The sequence below is a fragment of the Geotrypetes seraphini genome, chromosome 10 (assembly GCF_902459505.1).
Source record: "Geotrypetes seraphini chromosome 10, aGeoSer1.1, whole genome shotgun sequence".
Classification (NCBI taxonomy): Eukaryota; Metazoa; Chordata; class Amphibia; order Gymnophiona; family Dermophiidae; genus Geotrypetes; species Geotrypetes seraphini.
This window is the reverse complement of record NC_047093.1, coordinates 98,557,386-98,573,416: the sequence shown is the minus strand read 5'-3', so window position 1 is coordinate 98,573,416 and position 16,031 is coordinate 98,557,386. Positions and strand designations below refer to the sequence as shown.

The window sequence follows — 16,031 nt, the reverse complement described above, 5'->3', positions numbered from 1 at the left end:
CGGTATATAAACCCAAGATTTAGATTAGATTAGATTAGATCCCTTCAAATACAGGAGTTATTGGAGCTGCTCAGAAGTATGAACTCATTTTCAGATGTGCTCAACATCACAACATGATCTCATTTGGATTTGCTTCACTTGAGTGACTTTGAACCAGCCTTGGTTACCAGAGATCTCTCTCCCCTGCAGGGAGCTTGCTGCATTCCTTTGAACCTGTATATCACAGGTATATTTGCGGCTGTGGGTAGAAGAGAGTGTGCCTAAGAATAAATCTTATTCAAACTATTTCTGACTCATCTACAGAGCTTTCTCGTATATGTGTAGCAGTTTTAAAGTACGCATCAGATAGGAATGCCGGTAAGATCGGCGAAAACACCTAAACATAAATCATCCTGCTCAGTGCTTAAAATGGCGACGTCACCGACTCCAACTCTAACCTCGGCACAATGGGGTGATTGGGCCCAAGAAATTTCGAAAATGGTCACCGCAGCCCTAGAAGATAAATTTCTTAAATTACAGTTGGCTGTAGACTGTATTAACGATCGTTTTGAAGCACATGCTTGGAGTATTGCAGCAGTGGAGCAAAGGGTGTCTGAAAATGAAGATGCAACATTGCAAGATCGCGAAAATGTGATTGCCTTGCAAAATCAAGTGGCAACATTGACAACACGTTTGGATGACCAAGAAAATCGTCAACGCCGCAATAATCTACGAGTTGTGGGGCTACCTAATCTCCGTGTTGATCAAGATCTATACCATTTTTTTCAGATTTGGCTCCCAAAACAACTTGGCCTGGTGACCCCTGTGACTGGTTTTCTATGCGAGCGGGCACACCACTTAGGCCAACGTATGGAGGATAACAACCGCTCGCGAACAGTAATTGCTAGATATATTAACTGGAAAGACAATAGTACACTCCTATCACTATCTTTTTCCTCCTTACATAAGGAATTTCTACCCATAGGGATTCCAAGGTATGTTTCTGCTCCTGTAGAATTTTCAGGCCATTTGATTCAGGCCCCACTATTGCCCATAAACCCAATTTCACTTTTCATAAAAATAATTTTTTTTATCTTAATGTTGCTTTTCCATCATGTTCCAGAACTCAAGTGATTGTAGCCTACAAAGATTTCACTTTAGAAAATTAAAGACTGCACAGTAACCACCTTACAAACTGAACACTTTTACAGAGCAAGTAAACAGTAATGATTGTCTCACCCTTGATTGTGAGGCACAGGGTTGCATAAATTGTTGTAGCTGACAGCTTAATAAAACAGGGTGTTCAATGGAAAGAATTGGCAGTGTTGTATAAAAAGAGGTGCCAAACACTCTGATGGAGAGGGAATACTTTTTAAATTAAAATATATTTTCATTGCAATTTGCATTTTGACATGCATCAAAAGAATATCTCCTCTCCACACCCCCCCCTGCTGTTTGGAGGATAGAGGTACAATTGCCCTCCCTTCTCATCTCTTCACCCAATCACAGACTCTCCGAATCAAGAATAGAATAGTTGTTAGGGGCCTCTTTACTAAAGTGCAAGAACCATTGGAGGCATACCCAGCACCTGTCCATGCAATTATACACAGCGCAAGCCTTTTACCACATGTTAAGTGCATTGCATCTGCATTAACAGCAATGCACTAGTGGGCCACAGGTGTAAAAGGGCACCTTCCTATTCTTCTTAAATTCCTTGAAGAACCTCCTAACAATTCCTGGCATTCTTTACAATACTCTTCCACCCATCAACTCTTGCATGGGAAGGGGGTCCTAGCATCTATTAAGGGACAGGAGTGATCCCCAGAAGCTCCTGCCCCATTACTAGCCCAGGTTAGACATAGCATCTGTGATCCCTAGCAGTAGTCTCATGGTGCTATCACTAGACATCAACCTGCCAAACAAGGAGGAGGAAGAAGAGGTTCTTTAAGGAATGTTGGATTGTGGTAAGCACATTGTGGATAACCTGGGCTTCTCTTCATGAGGTAGTATGTGCATCTAGTTTCAAGTTTATTTAAGCTTGATATACTGCTTTAAATTCCAAAGCGGTGTACATGGTACAAAATTTATAATAATAAAAAGAAAAAATTTAAAAAATATAAGTAACATGGGGAAAAACCCAACATAAAATGCATCAAATAACAGGTAATACATGCTACAAGAGGGAAATGAATGGTAAACATTCCATAAAAATAAAAGGAGGGGGGTTTGGCAAAAAAACAAAAGGGAGAGGGGAATTATCTGAAATATGCTCGTTGACTAAGGGCTCCTTTTACTAAGCTGCGTTAGGGCATTAACGCGCTGAACTGCCGCACGCGCTAGACCTTAACGCCAGCATTGATCTGGTGTTAGTTCTAGCTGCGTAGCGCACGGTAATATCCTGCGTGTGCCAAAAACGCTAGCGCACCTTAGTAAAAGGAGCCCCATGTCTCATATGTTTAGTCCTAGCTATAAATCTCATAAACATCTTTAAAAAAGAAAAGCTTTGAGACTGGATTTAAACTTGCTAGGGATATTCTCGTGTCTTAGGCCCAAAGGAAGAGCATTCCACAAAGTAAGCACAACCACTGAATAAATAGTCTTGCGTGTGATATCATGCAATATTTGCTGAACCGAGGGGACTGCTAGCACAGTGGTTCCCAACCCTGTCCTGGAGGACCACCAGGCCAATTGGGTTTTCAGGCTAACCCTAATGAATACGCATGAGAGAGATTTACATATAATGGAAGTGACAGGCATGCAAATCTGCTCCATACATATTCATTAGGGCTAGCCTGAAAACCTGATTGGCCTGGTGGTCCTCCAGGACAGGGTTGGGAACCACTGTGCTAGAAGATGATGCTGTGATGAACGAAGGGAATGTGAAGATTCATATGGGATCAACAGTAACATACCATGCCCTTGCAAACACTATCTACAGTACACCCATAATCATCCAATTCTCCACCACTCTCCTGGCCCTGCCTTGGCTGCTAAGGCAACAAGTTAACATGCAAATGAGCACACAGTGAATGTTGCATCTGTGTAACTGTTCACTAGGGTTTGATAAAGAGGCTCCTTAATCTAAATTTCTCCTTATAAAGGTGTATGGTGCAAGCATTATATGGCCATATATCCTCTTGGAACTTTTCAACGTTGCAGCTCAGTGATTTCATGATGTTCCCATATAACTTCAGGATTAATCATTCCACAGACTGAAGTATCCTTTTTCCTCTCTTGGATTTTAGTCCTTCTGGTTTCTGTCAATTGGTGCAATGTTCCTGTGGAGAAGGTCTGCAACTTCCTGTGTGACTGCTGGGACTGTTCAGATGAGAACATGTGTGGTGAGTCAATGCCAGTCTTGGCATCCTATAAATATTCTTATTTTTACCAGAGATAATTGATTTTTTTTGTCAGCAATAAAATGTTAATTAGGCATGTAAGATACTGAATGGAGCACAGCTACTGAGAAAAAAGGAAGAGATAGAAGTCATGCTCAGTATATGCAAATGCACACACTTAACAAATAGCATTTGTTTCAAATAACAGTCCATTTTTTATATATATTATGCAATTTAGTACCCAATAAATTTCATTCTATAAAAGGAATTTAAATAATGGGAAAAAAACCCACAACCAACCTCTCATATTCTGGTCCAAAAGAAATCTCTTAAATAATGGGGCAGTATTTTGGATAATAGATTATCCCAGGACAAGCAGGCATGATATTCTCACATGTGGGTGACGTCATCTACGGAGCCCCAGCGCGGACAGCTTTTCAAGCAAACTTGATTGAAGTTTCAAGTTTGCTATGCTGCACCACGCATGTGCATGCCTTCTTGCCCACTAGAGGGCGCATCCCCACCTCATGGTCCTCAGTTCAGTTTTTTCCGCGGAGCCAGAAGCCCTGTGGAAATTGTGCTCTCTCTTTTTTGCCTTCTGACACCGCGTCTGAGTCGTTTTTCTCGGTCGCTATGCTTGCTTTATTTTTTTATTCGTTCGTGTGTTTGTTAATCGTCGAAAAAAAAAAAAATGATTTTTCGTTCGGCTCCGGGGGCTCCCGGTAGCCGCGGCCGCGGGACCTTGTTCCGTTCCCGGCCGTTTTTCGATTTCATGTCCAGTCCTTTGACGGGCTTTAAAGAGTGCACCCAGTGCAATCGGCTACTTTCTCTCACCGATCCCCACCGGTGGTGCTTACTTTGCCTGGGTCCCGAGCACCCCACCGATTCCTGTCCCAGGTGCTCGACTTTTCAGCCAAGAACTTCAAGAAGTTTTGTTTTGAGTCAAAGAACTTTTTTGCAATATTGCTGGTTGTGTTTGGCTGGTAGTGCTGCCTGATTCGCTGATTTGAATCGATTCACTTCGGTGAATTGATTCAAATCGATTCTTTTCTCTTCAAAATTGAACTCGCCAATTCAGTCAGCAGCTCTCTCCCACCCCCCATCCCCTGTGAGGCCTGACATACCTCCAGGGCCTCCTAAAGCAATAGCAATGGTGGTCGTGCCAGAATGGCGGAGCTCTTTGCTGTCGACCCCGCGGAGCAGGCCTTGACGTCGGCCTCGGCTTCGGCCTCGGCCTCGACTCCCTCGGCCTCACCGAGACATCCTGCTTCCTCGAAGCCGACGGCCTCGACTTCGAAGTCGACGGGGGGTAAGTCCTCTCTTCCTTCCTCAGCTCCAACTTCGAAGAAGCCGTCGGGATCCTCGACGGGGGCGGGTGGGTCATCCTCGGCCCCGCCCCGAGCGTCGAAGTCGGGTGCCCCGCGGGAATACTCGAGACCGAGGTCGCCCTCGAGAGAGCACCCGCCGGGCCCGGATCTACCAGCCATGATGGCGGTGCCGGCTTTTCAGGACTTGCTCCGTGCCCTCATTACCTCGGAGCTGTCCGGCGCCTTAGCGCACCTGCAGCCGGCTTCGGCCCCGAGTGCCCCGGCTTCGGCGGCCTCGGTCTCGGTGCCCTCGACTTCGGCTCCCGGGGTGGTTCCGGCCTCGACCCCGACCTTGCCCTCGACCTCGGTCGACCAGCCGGAACGGAGTGTGCAGCCTCGGGACAAGGTGCGGAGAGTTCGGAGGATCTCTTCCACTTCTTCCTCGTCGAGGTCTTCCCGGGGATCCTCGCCCTCGGGTCGGCCTCGGGCGAAGCGCCAGCCAAGGAAGCCCAAGCGTTCTCGCGGGTCTCCTCAGAGGCGCGGTCGCTCCTCGCCGACCGGGGCTGAGACACTACGTGTCTCGGAGCTCCGCCTCGATAATCCGAGGTTGTTCCGTTCCTCCGAGGGAGGGTTGTCGAGAGACTCCTCGCCGAAATGGAAGGGGCAGACCTCGGTGCCTCGTACCCCGGGGACTTCACACAGGGGTTCCTCGGGGCATAGGCGGTCCCCGACCCCGTCGAGATCGCTCGGGGCGGCCTCTTGGGGATCGGGGTCTGGTAGGGAACCTCGTTATTCCCGTGAGGCTTCCCCTTCCTTTTTGGAGACGCGGGCCTCTCGATCGCCCTCCCCTCCGTCCAAACCCTCCTCCTTTTCCAGATTTGTGCTTGATATGGGGAGGGCCTTGGACCTGGATCTGGTATCTGGTTCACAATACACCAAGGAGGTTTTGGAGGAGCAGGATTTACCTTCTTCCCCGAGGGAGACCCCTCGTCTGCCTCTTAATAAAGTCCTCCATCAGACCTTCCTGAGGAACTTGGACTCCCCTCTTACAGTCACAGCGGTTCCATCTAAAATGGAGTCGAAGTACCGTACCATCCCATGTAAGGGCTTCGAGAAGGCGCAACTGTCTCACCAGTCGTTGCTGGTGGAGTCGGCGTTAAAGAAGTCCCAGCCTTCTAGGGTCTCCGCCGCGGTCCCTCCCGGGCGGGAAGGGCGGACTTTGGACAAGTTTGGTCGCCGCCTCTATTCCAATTCCATGATGGCGGCCAAGGTCCTTAATTATGCTTTCACTTTTTCATTTTATCTGAGGCAGATGGTGAAGGCATTACCCCGTTATCATGGGGTCATGCCGGATTCCCATAAGGGGGACTTTGGTAAATTTATGGCCAACTTGTCACAGCTGTGCCTATACCTTTTTCATGCGGTTTACGACGCATTTGAGTTGGCCTCCAGAGTCTCCGCTTTTGCAGTAGCCATGCGCCGTCTCGCATGGCTCAGAACGGTTGATATGGACCCGAACTTGCAGGAGCGCCTAGCCAATCTGCCATGTGTCGGATCGGAATTGTTCGATGAGTCCTTGGAGGCGGCGACCAAACGCCTGTCCGAACACGAGCGCTCCATCGCCTCCTTGGTCCGTCCTAAACCACGGATAACGCCGCAGAAGCCATTTAGACCTCCGCCGCGGCGATACCCTCAAAAGTCTACACCAGCATTCTCGAGGCCTCCGCCCAGGTGCCCACCGCAGCAGGGCAGAGGGGCCAAGCCGAAACCTCAGACACAAGGGGTGTCTAAGCCGGCGCCATCTTTTTGACGTGATGAGCGGATGGGGGTGGGCCCCCTCCGCACTCTCTCCGGACCCCCTGCCCATCGGGGGCCGGCTGCGGGCCTTTCATTCGGCCTGGACTATGATCACGTCAGACGCTTGGGTGCTCCGTCTCGTCTCCAAGGCTTACTCGCTAAACTTCTCGGCCACGCCGCCGGAACAACCGCCGGGGGCATCTCTTTGCAACCGAACCCAGCTTCCTCTTCTACTCTCGGAAGCCAGGGCCTTGTTGAGCCTTCGGGCGGTGGAGCTGGGCCCCCCAAACCAACGGGGGCGGGGGTTCTACTCCCATTACTTTTTGGTCCCAAAGAAGACCGGGGACTTACGCCCCATTTTGGAACTCCGGAAGCTCAACAAGTTCTTGGTCTGGGAAAAGTTCCGTATGTTGTCGCTTCCGGTTCTCTACCCTCTGTTGGAGGAGGGGGACTGGATGTGCTCCCTAGACTTGAAGGAAGCGTATACTCATGTTCCGGTGCATCCCGCCTTCCGCAAGTTCTTACGGTTCCAGGTGGGGGAGTTGCACCTTCAGTATCGTGTCCTCCCCTTCGGGCTGGCCTCGTTTTCTCGAGTCTTCATGAAGTGTATGGTGGTAGTCGCGGCTGCCCTGAGATCTCAGGGGCTGCAGGTCTTCCCCTACCTGGACGATTGGCTGATCAAGGCATCATCCCGGGAGGGGGTTATCTCAGCGATCCGACAGACTATCATCTTCCTTCAACGTCTGGGGTTCGAGGTGAATTTTCCCAAATCGCAGCTGTGCCCTGCTCAATCCCTTCAGTTTATCGGGGCCGTGCTGGACACGGTTCGCCTTCGTGCGTTCCTTCCCTCTTCGAGGCTGGAGGCTCTGCTTTGACTGTGCCGTCGGGTTTCGCTGCAGCGCTCAATCTCAGCGCACCGGCTGATGATTCTACTCGGCCACATGGCAATCCACGGTTCATGTCACACCATTTGCCCGATTGCATCTGAGACTCCCTCAGTGGACCTTGGCCTCCCAGTGGCGTCAGGATCGAGACCCGCTCTCCCTTCCTGTAACAGTGACTCCTTCCTTGAGACGCTCACTCCGTTGGTGGACCAACTCTTCCAATGTTTCTGGGGGTTTGCTCTTTCTCGTCCCTCCACATCGCAAGGTCCTGACCACGGACTCTTCGGAGTACGCGTGGGGGGCTCACCTCGACGGTCTCCGGACTCAAGGTCTATGGTCTGCGGAGGACCGTCTTTGTCACATCAATGTGTTGGAGCTTCTCGCCGTTTTTCTGGCAGCTCGAGCGTTCTGCCATCTGCTGCGCAATCAGGTAGTCCTGGTACGGACGGACAACCAAGTGGCAATGTATTATGTAAACAAGCAAGGGGGGACGGGCTCTTGGTCCCTGTGCTGGGAAGCCTTGCGCCTTTGGGAATGGGCGGTCTCCCAGAACATCTTCCTTCGGGCGGTTTACATTCAGGGAGAGAGGAATTGTCTAGCCGACAAACTCAGTCGTCTTCTCCAGCCGCACGAGTGGTCGCTCAACTCCCGAGTTCTGCGAGAGGTCTTCGACCGCTGGGGGACTCCTCAGGTGGATCTGTTTGCCTCCCCGGAGACTCACAAACTGCCCCTCTATTGTTCTCGGATTTACTCCCAGGACCGTCTCGAGGCCGATGCCTTCCTTCTCGACTGGGGAGGGAGGTTCCTTTATGCGTTTCCTCCTTTCCCTCTGATCTTGAGGACGTTGGTTCATCTCAAGTCATCCAGAGCCACTATGATTCTCATTGCGCCTCGTTGGCCTCATCAGCACTGGTTCTCCCTGCTCCTTCAACTCAGTGCCAGGGAGCCTCTACTTCTGCCTGTTTTTCCCTCTCTGCTGTCTCAGAGTCGGGGTTCACTGTTGCATCCCAATCTTCAGTCATTACATCTGACGGCTTGGTTCCTTTCCCCCTGACTTCGGTTTCTGTTTCTCAGTCGGTCAGGGAGGTGTTGGAAGCCTCGCGCAAGGTCTCGACTCGGCTTTGTTATTCCCAGAAGTGGACCAGATTTTCATCCTGGTGTTCCTCGCACCATCTGGATCCGAGTTCGGTTCCGGTGTCCTCGGTTCTGGAATATTTGTTGCATTTGTCCAAGTCTGGGCTAAAGACGACTTCTATTCGGGTGCATCTCAGTGCTATTGCTGCTTTCCATCGGCATCTCGAGGGACGTTCTCTCTCTCTTCATCCTCTGGTGGTTCGTTTCATGAGGGGTTTAGTGAATGTTAATCCTCCTCTGAAACCTCCTCCTGTGGTTTGGGATCTTAATGTGGTCTTGGCTCAGCTGATGAAACCTCCTTTTGAGCCTATTGACAAGTCTCTTCTTAAGTTTCTCACTTGGAAGGTGATCTTTTTGCTTGCGCTCACGTCTGCTCGTCGGATTAGTGAGCTGCAGGCTTTGGTTGCGGACCCGCCCTTTACTGTGTTCCATCATGACAAGGTGGTTCTTCGCACCCATCCTAAATTTTTACCTAAGGTTGTGTCTGATTTCCACCTCAATCAGTCAATTGTTCTTCCGGTGTTTTTTCCGAAGCCCCACGCTCATCCTGGGGAGGTGGCACTTCACACTCTTGACTGTAAGAGGGCGTTGGCTTTTTATCTTCAACGCACCAAGTTTCATCGGAAGGTTCCTCAATTATTTTTGTCCTTGATCCTAATCGGTTGGGACGTCCTGTTTCCAAGCGCACCTTGTCCAACTGGTTGGCTGCTTGTATTTCTTTTTGCTACGCTCAGGCTGGTCTTGAGCTGCATGGTCGGGTTACGGGACATAAGGTCTGAGCGATGGCAGCTTCTGTTGCTTTCCTCCGGTCTACTCCGATGGAGGACATCTGCAAGGCTGCCACTTGGTCTTCGGTTCATACTTTCACCTCCCACTACTGTCTGGATACGTTATCCAGGAGTGACGGCCGGTTTGGCCAGTCAGTTTTGCGAAATCTGTTTTCCTAAATTGCCATCCTCCCACCTGCCCTTTTTTGGTTGGCTTGGAGGTCACCCAAATGTGAGAATATCATGCCTGCTTGTCCTGGGATAAAGCACAGTTACTTACTGTAACAGGTGTTATCCAGGGACAGCAGGCATATATTTTCACAACCCACCCTCCTCCCTGGGGATGGCTTCTTTGCTGGATATGGAACTGAGGACCACGAGGTGGGGATGCGCCCTCTAGTGGGCAAGAAGGTATGCACATGCGTGGTGCAGCATTGCAAACTTGAAACTTCAATCAAGTTTGCTTGAAAAGCTGTCCGCGCTGGGGCTCCGTAGATGACGTCACCCACATGTGAGAATATATGCCTGCTGTCCCTGGATAACACCTGTTACGGTAAGTAACTGTGCTTTTCTGCATATAAATTGATTAAATCTTTCATATTACCTTTTACACATCTGCAGTAGTGATGCTGCCGTGGTAAATGCCCTAAAGCCCATTCAATTCCTATGGGTTTTGCTGCAGCTTTGCTACCACGGCTTTGTAAAAGGAGCCTAAAGTTAGCGAAATAATTATTAAATTTCCTTGTCTGTGTGCTTTACCCACTGTAGACTATTTTGGGTAGTTATATGGAGTCTGGAGAAGACTTGGGTTTTTGTAGAAACCAAAGAAGAGACCTGTTTAATCATGAAAGCTTCGGTGCCACAATATCTTTTGGTTAGTTCATTCAAATATCTCACAAACTACAGAGACTCCTAGATTATAGTATTAAATTCATAAATAGAAGTGCTTATGTCAATATTAAAATAAGGTAGAATTGTTCTAAAAGGGTTGGAGGATGAATCAAAGATTTTATTTCTGGTTGGGAGTAGATTGTTTTGTTATAATTTTATTTATTTTGTATTTTTTAGTATACAGATGAAGGGGAAGTTTTCACTTTTTCTATTAAGTAGTTTTTATGTTTATTTTAATGTATTATATTTTCATTGGTTATATTATTTTTTAAATTGTAATGTATAAATCATACTGGGCAGTTGTATCTGGGGGAGTGGTATATCTAAAATAAATAGAATAGAATGGAAAAATACTTTTGTAATTCTGGGACTGTTTTTCTGTGCACTGAGGCATAGGAGCTTGAATGTAAGGGATGAGCTAAAAAGTAACCCAGGACAAATATTTTGCAAGTTCATCTGTACTTGAGTGCTTCTCTTTGTGTTCAATTTGATATGAATTCTTTTCCCAAAATATACTTTTCTAACAACAGTTCCTAAGAAAAATAAGACTTAACGTCTAACTTTGGACATCCATAATGTGGATGTCCATCGACTTAGGCGTCCACATAAAGTGGATAATAAGCCCAATTAACGACTTTAACAAGCATTAATTGGAACTTAGATGCCCAAACACTAGACGCAATTCTACAAATAGATGTCCACAATTTTGTAGATGTCCATCGGAAAAAGTTGTGGGCATGGCTTTGAAATAGACATCCATTTACAGAATCGCTTACCGCTGAGCGTGCTAATGCATCTACCTAAAGCCCAAAAGGTAGCTGTTGCAAAACTAGGTCTACTTTTGAGCGTGAGCTGGGCGCTAGATAGACGCGAGTTAGGTGGATGTGACTTAGGCATCCACATATAGGTGAACAGGACTTTATTTTTTAGGCTAAAGAGGACTCCAGGCTGATATTAAGGTCAAAATATGTTTAATAATGCATTACTTAAGCAAAGCACATGAAAAATATATATATATTGCATACTAAACTATTTTGGGGTTAAAGAGGACTCCTATTTGATAATAATAGAAAAAGATGCTTAATAATGCATTACTCAAGCAAAGCACGTGAAAAAATATATATATTGCATACTAAACCTAATTTCTAAAAGATTAAGAAAAGAAAGAGATATACTACTCACAATGGCTGTGCTTTAGAGTATGTGGACGTGTCTGATGCACAATCTTTACATCATTGTGACATCATCAATATGCACCTAGCATTCAAAAGAAATATCATTAATCATGCATATGCATACATTTCTTAAAGATTGGGTGTTACATGTACATATATGCAAATCATTACACATGCATGAATTATTGTGCATGCAACATACATACACACACTATTGGGAAAGAGTGCATATTATTTGCCTATAGTATGCACTCTAAGAAAAGCGTGCACTATATGCAAATATGCACATTCTTATTAGTGAAAGACATTATTTAAAATCATTTTTATTGAGCATACATAAGAACGAACAATACAAAAAGAATGGTATTATAAATATCAAATATTAAGCTCAATCAATTTTCAATAACAATCATCAATCCCATCATATCAACCCACTCCCGCCTCCCATCTAATCCCCTATTCAATATCTATAACAGATGTATTGAGCATATACAAAATCTAGCAATACAGAAACAATTTCCAATGTCAATCTCCAAATCTACCCTATCAACCCATGTCCCTAACTCATCTAACCCCTTAACTAATAATCAAAGTAGATATATTTTAAATATTAACTAATTATATGACTAATTTCTTCTACCCTTTTCCCTTCTCAGGACTTCAAAAAAAACCCCCAAACCAACTACTTAAAGTCTTCCTAATAAAACACGACTGCGAGCAGTGGGAGTCAATGTATTTAAAAATGGTTACCAAATTGTAAGTAACATTCTGCCCTGTTTCATATCCCAATCAGAATAGACATAGCCTCCATAAGTACAAGATGTAACATTCTAGCTCTCCAGTGACCATAAGTTGGTCCTGCAGAACCTATCCATAAATAGAGCATAGCTTTCAAGCCTGAAAGAATCACCCATTTAAAATTTTTTTTATAAACCTCAGGTTGAATATCAAAAATCCAAAATAAACTATAGCTATTTGGCTTCCATTGAACATGCCACATATGACTAACTTGAGGAAAAATTATTGACCAAAATTTACGAATCAAGGTTGCTTTATTGTGGCCACATTTCATACAAGAGCCTTCAGAGACAATTGTTGCTCGTCAAGGTGCCATATACAAACGACAAATAAATTTGTATCCCATCTCAAAATAAGAAATATCTAGTTTAAGGCCATAAAGTAAGGACAAAAAATGTTTTATATGAGTACCTTGTACATTTAATTGTAATTCTATGTTCCAAGCTCTAGTCACTTTATCATAATCCATAATGGGAGAAAATTCCAACAGAGAGTATCTAAAAAATTTTAAAGAAACTATTAACTGAGCTTCCAACTAAATTACCTTTGATAAAGTTTCATATATTTTTAATCATAGAAATTTCTTGGGTTGAGCGGATACATAGGGCTCCTTTTACTAAGGTGCGCTAGCAGTTTTAGCGCGCACTGCATTGTCATGCGCGCTAGATGTTAATGCCACCATTGAGCTGACGTTAGTTTTTAGTGCGTAGCGCAGGGTTAGCGTGCATGACAATGTAGCGTGTGCTAAAAACACTAGTACACCTTAGTACAAGGAGCCCATAATGTTTTAATTGAAGGTATGAATAAATATCTAAATGAGGCCATCCATAGTCAGTATGCAATTGAGAGAAGGTTGGAAGAATACCATCATCTCCACGGATTTGATACAAGTAAGTCAATGGTCTCAAACTCACGGCCCAGGGGCCACATGCGGCCCGCCAGGTACTATTATGAGGCCCTCGATATGTTTATCATAATCACAAAAATAAAATAAAACAGTTTCTTGATCATATGTCTCTTTAGCTATAAATGACAATATTATTATTAAGACTTAGCCAAAAGAAAAGATTTATAAACTATAAAGAGTTTTACCTCAAGCAAAATTGTCATTTCTTTAATAAGACATTAAAGTACCCTCCAAGTACCTACAAATCCAAAATGTGGCCCTGCAAAGGGTTTGAGTTTGAGACCATTGATGTAAGTGATATTCCCTCTCTTATCTGCCCAAAACCCAGCAGATTTCATACCAGGTTGAAAGGATCCACTAATAGGCAACAACAGGGTAATTTGATAATTAATATCTAATTTACAACAAATCTGACATCAAGTGGCTCGTAAAGGGGCATGTAAAAATAATAAGGATTTCTCAGAACAGCAGACTCCAACCTAGAAGAATGAAGTAAATAACTGAAGTGATAAGGTTTCCATAAATTAAGTTCCGCTGGAGTCCAAGAAAAATAAGACATTCAAAGAAACCAGTCATGTATATGTCTCATATTGCAAGAATCTACAAATTTACGTAAAGACAATAGACCAAAACCTCCCCTATCTATTGGCATAGCCACCGTTGGCAATGGAAGATGGGGTCTACCTCCTCTCCAAATAAACCCTCTAAGAAATTTATTGAATTGAAATTAAATTTTTCGGGAAAGAATAAGAGGAAGCATCTGATAAATGTAAAGATATTGAGGTAAAATTATCATATTGTATAGAACTATTCGCCCCATCAAAGAAATTGGAAAATGACGCCACATCAAAAGCTGAGATTTAGGGCTTTAACGCTTGGATTTAGGGCTTTGCAGTCCACAGTTATGTCTAATACTAGCTCTAGCAGGATAAATATTTCAAATGTGAGATTTAGGGCTTTAACGCGTGGAATAGTGCATGCTACATTGCGGTGCATGGTAATTTCTTACGTGTACTAAAAACACTAGCACACCTTAGTAAAAGGAGCCCTTAGTCTTTTCTAACAATGGCTGTATGTTTACATCATGAAGTTGAGTGAAATCTTGCGGTATTGTTATCCCAAGATATACTATTTTACCTGGCGCCTAAGTTAAGGAAAAGGTGCCAGTCCATTGAGAAGGTAATGACGATTGGAATGGACGAACCATCGATTTCTGGTAATTCAATTGAAATCCAGTATGGAAGCCAAATTCATTCAGTGCATGTAGCAGATGTGATAAAGAATGTTCCAGATCAGTCAATATGAGCATAAGATCATCTGCAAAGGCTAGAACCTTCAATTCATGACCCACAATGAAGAGACCTGTTATATGGACATCACGCTGCAAAATATGTAATAATGGTTCCAAATAAATAAGAAAAAGTAATGGAGATAATGGACAATCCTGACGTGTCCCTCGAGAAATTACAAAAGAAGAAGAAGTACTGTTAATAAGAATAGATGCACGAGGTCTAGTATATAGGGCATGCAAGCAATCAATAAACCATCCTGAGAAACCTATGTATGTAAGTGTTGAAAAAAGAAAAGACCACTCCACCCGGTTAAATGCTTTTTGAGCATCCAAACTAGCCAAGAGTCCAGAAATCCCCTGCGATTGACCCATCACCAACGCCATCAAATCCTTGTGAACATGCAGAACTGATTGTCGATCACAGACAAATCTGACTTGCTCTTGTCCTATAAGTAAAGTTAAATAAGAAGCAAGCCTGCCAAGACCCTGGCAAAAATTTTAAGGTCAACATTAAGCAAGGAGATAGGGCAATATGAATCGACAACTTGAGGGTCTTTTCCTGGTTTTGGGATCAAGGTAATTAAGGCATCTGTAGTACCAAGAAGGAAGGAACCATCTTCCATGCAGAAGTTAAAATATCACACCAACTGTCCCGGAATGTGGTAAAGTAGTAATTTGTAGTATTCTGTTGCAAATCCATCAGGTCCAGGTGCTTTACAAGGTGATAATAATTAATGACCTGCTGAACTTCCACTGCCTGCAATGGTGCATTTAATGAATATCTCATCTTGGGGGTTAATTGGGGTAGTACTGAGTTTTCCAAATATGTCTGCACCAAAGAAGACTGAAAATGAAAGTCTGCAGTATACAGGTTGGAGAAATAATCACAAAAAGCTTGAGAGATCCGAGCAGGATCATTAATATAAGTCTAAGAAAGAAAATGCTTTGAATTCCTCAATAATAATTTTCTTTGTGTGTAATTTACTTTTACTGTTTTTCAGTAACAAGTGTTTACTTGTGATATTTTGCAAACTTAATAAAAATATATATATTTTTAAAAAAGACAAAAAGTAGTGATTACCTCCAACTGGCGAGTGTCCTGCAGATTCAGTTGTGGTTTTACGAACAGCCCCATCTTTCTTACTGAAAGTGGTTTCCAGCTTTCACATCAATCAAAAAATCAGCTTACCTGCCTTCACTCCTTTGGGATCAAGAAAGAATGATCAGATGTTGAAATTGTTGGATGTGCAGTTTCTTTTAGTTTTTAGTTTATTGGCTTATATCCCGCTTTAAACAAAGTGGGTTCCAAAAAATATATACATCATATCACATCACACACAAGTAAATAAATCAAACAAAACATTTCAGTGACCAGAGCTTATAATTATATTAAAGCTTCAGTTTAGACTGACACGGGGAACCGTATACCGCAGTAAACCGTGGTCACTGAAGTAAACCCGCAGGAATGGAGACATTTGCAACTGGTTTACCGCAGGAATGGGGACAAGACCTTTCACCACCCTGTGGGAACGGGAACAAGACCTTTTACCGTCCCATGGGGAGCGGTGAAAGTCTTGCTCCTATGGTAAAAAAATTGTGCCTATGTCAGACTCTGCATCTCCTCCCCAGCTCCTCTTGCACCTATTTTACCTTCAGGAGCCAGCCATGCCACGAAGAAGACAGAAGGAATCCAAAACCAAAGCCTGAGACCAATATGATTTGAAGAATAAAATTACCAATCAACAAAAGGAAGAAAAAAAATA

General features: G+C 44.5%; 1 protein-coding gene across 3 annotated transcripts in view; it reads left to right on the top strand.

The window, feature by feature from the left end:
* The window catches only part of MAMDC4 (MAM domain containing 4), a 343,940-nt gene that overhangs the window by 23,859 nt on the left and 304,050 nt on the right, over positions 1–16,031 (top strand). For 2 of the 3 annotated variants that reach the window (XM_033959811.1, XM_033959812.1), the window contains exon 2: positions 3,225–3,320. In XM_033959811.1, coding sequence (XP_033815702.1) covers positions 3,225–3,320 — 96 coding nt within the window. Of the gene's footprint in view, positions 1–3,224; positions 3,321–11,937; positions 12,029–16,031 lie in introns of those variants that run through there. The other variant, XM_033959813.1, reaches the window with a different exon arrangement.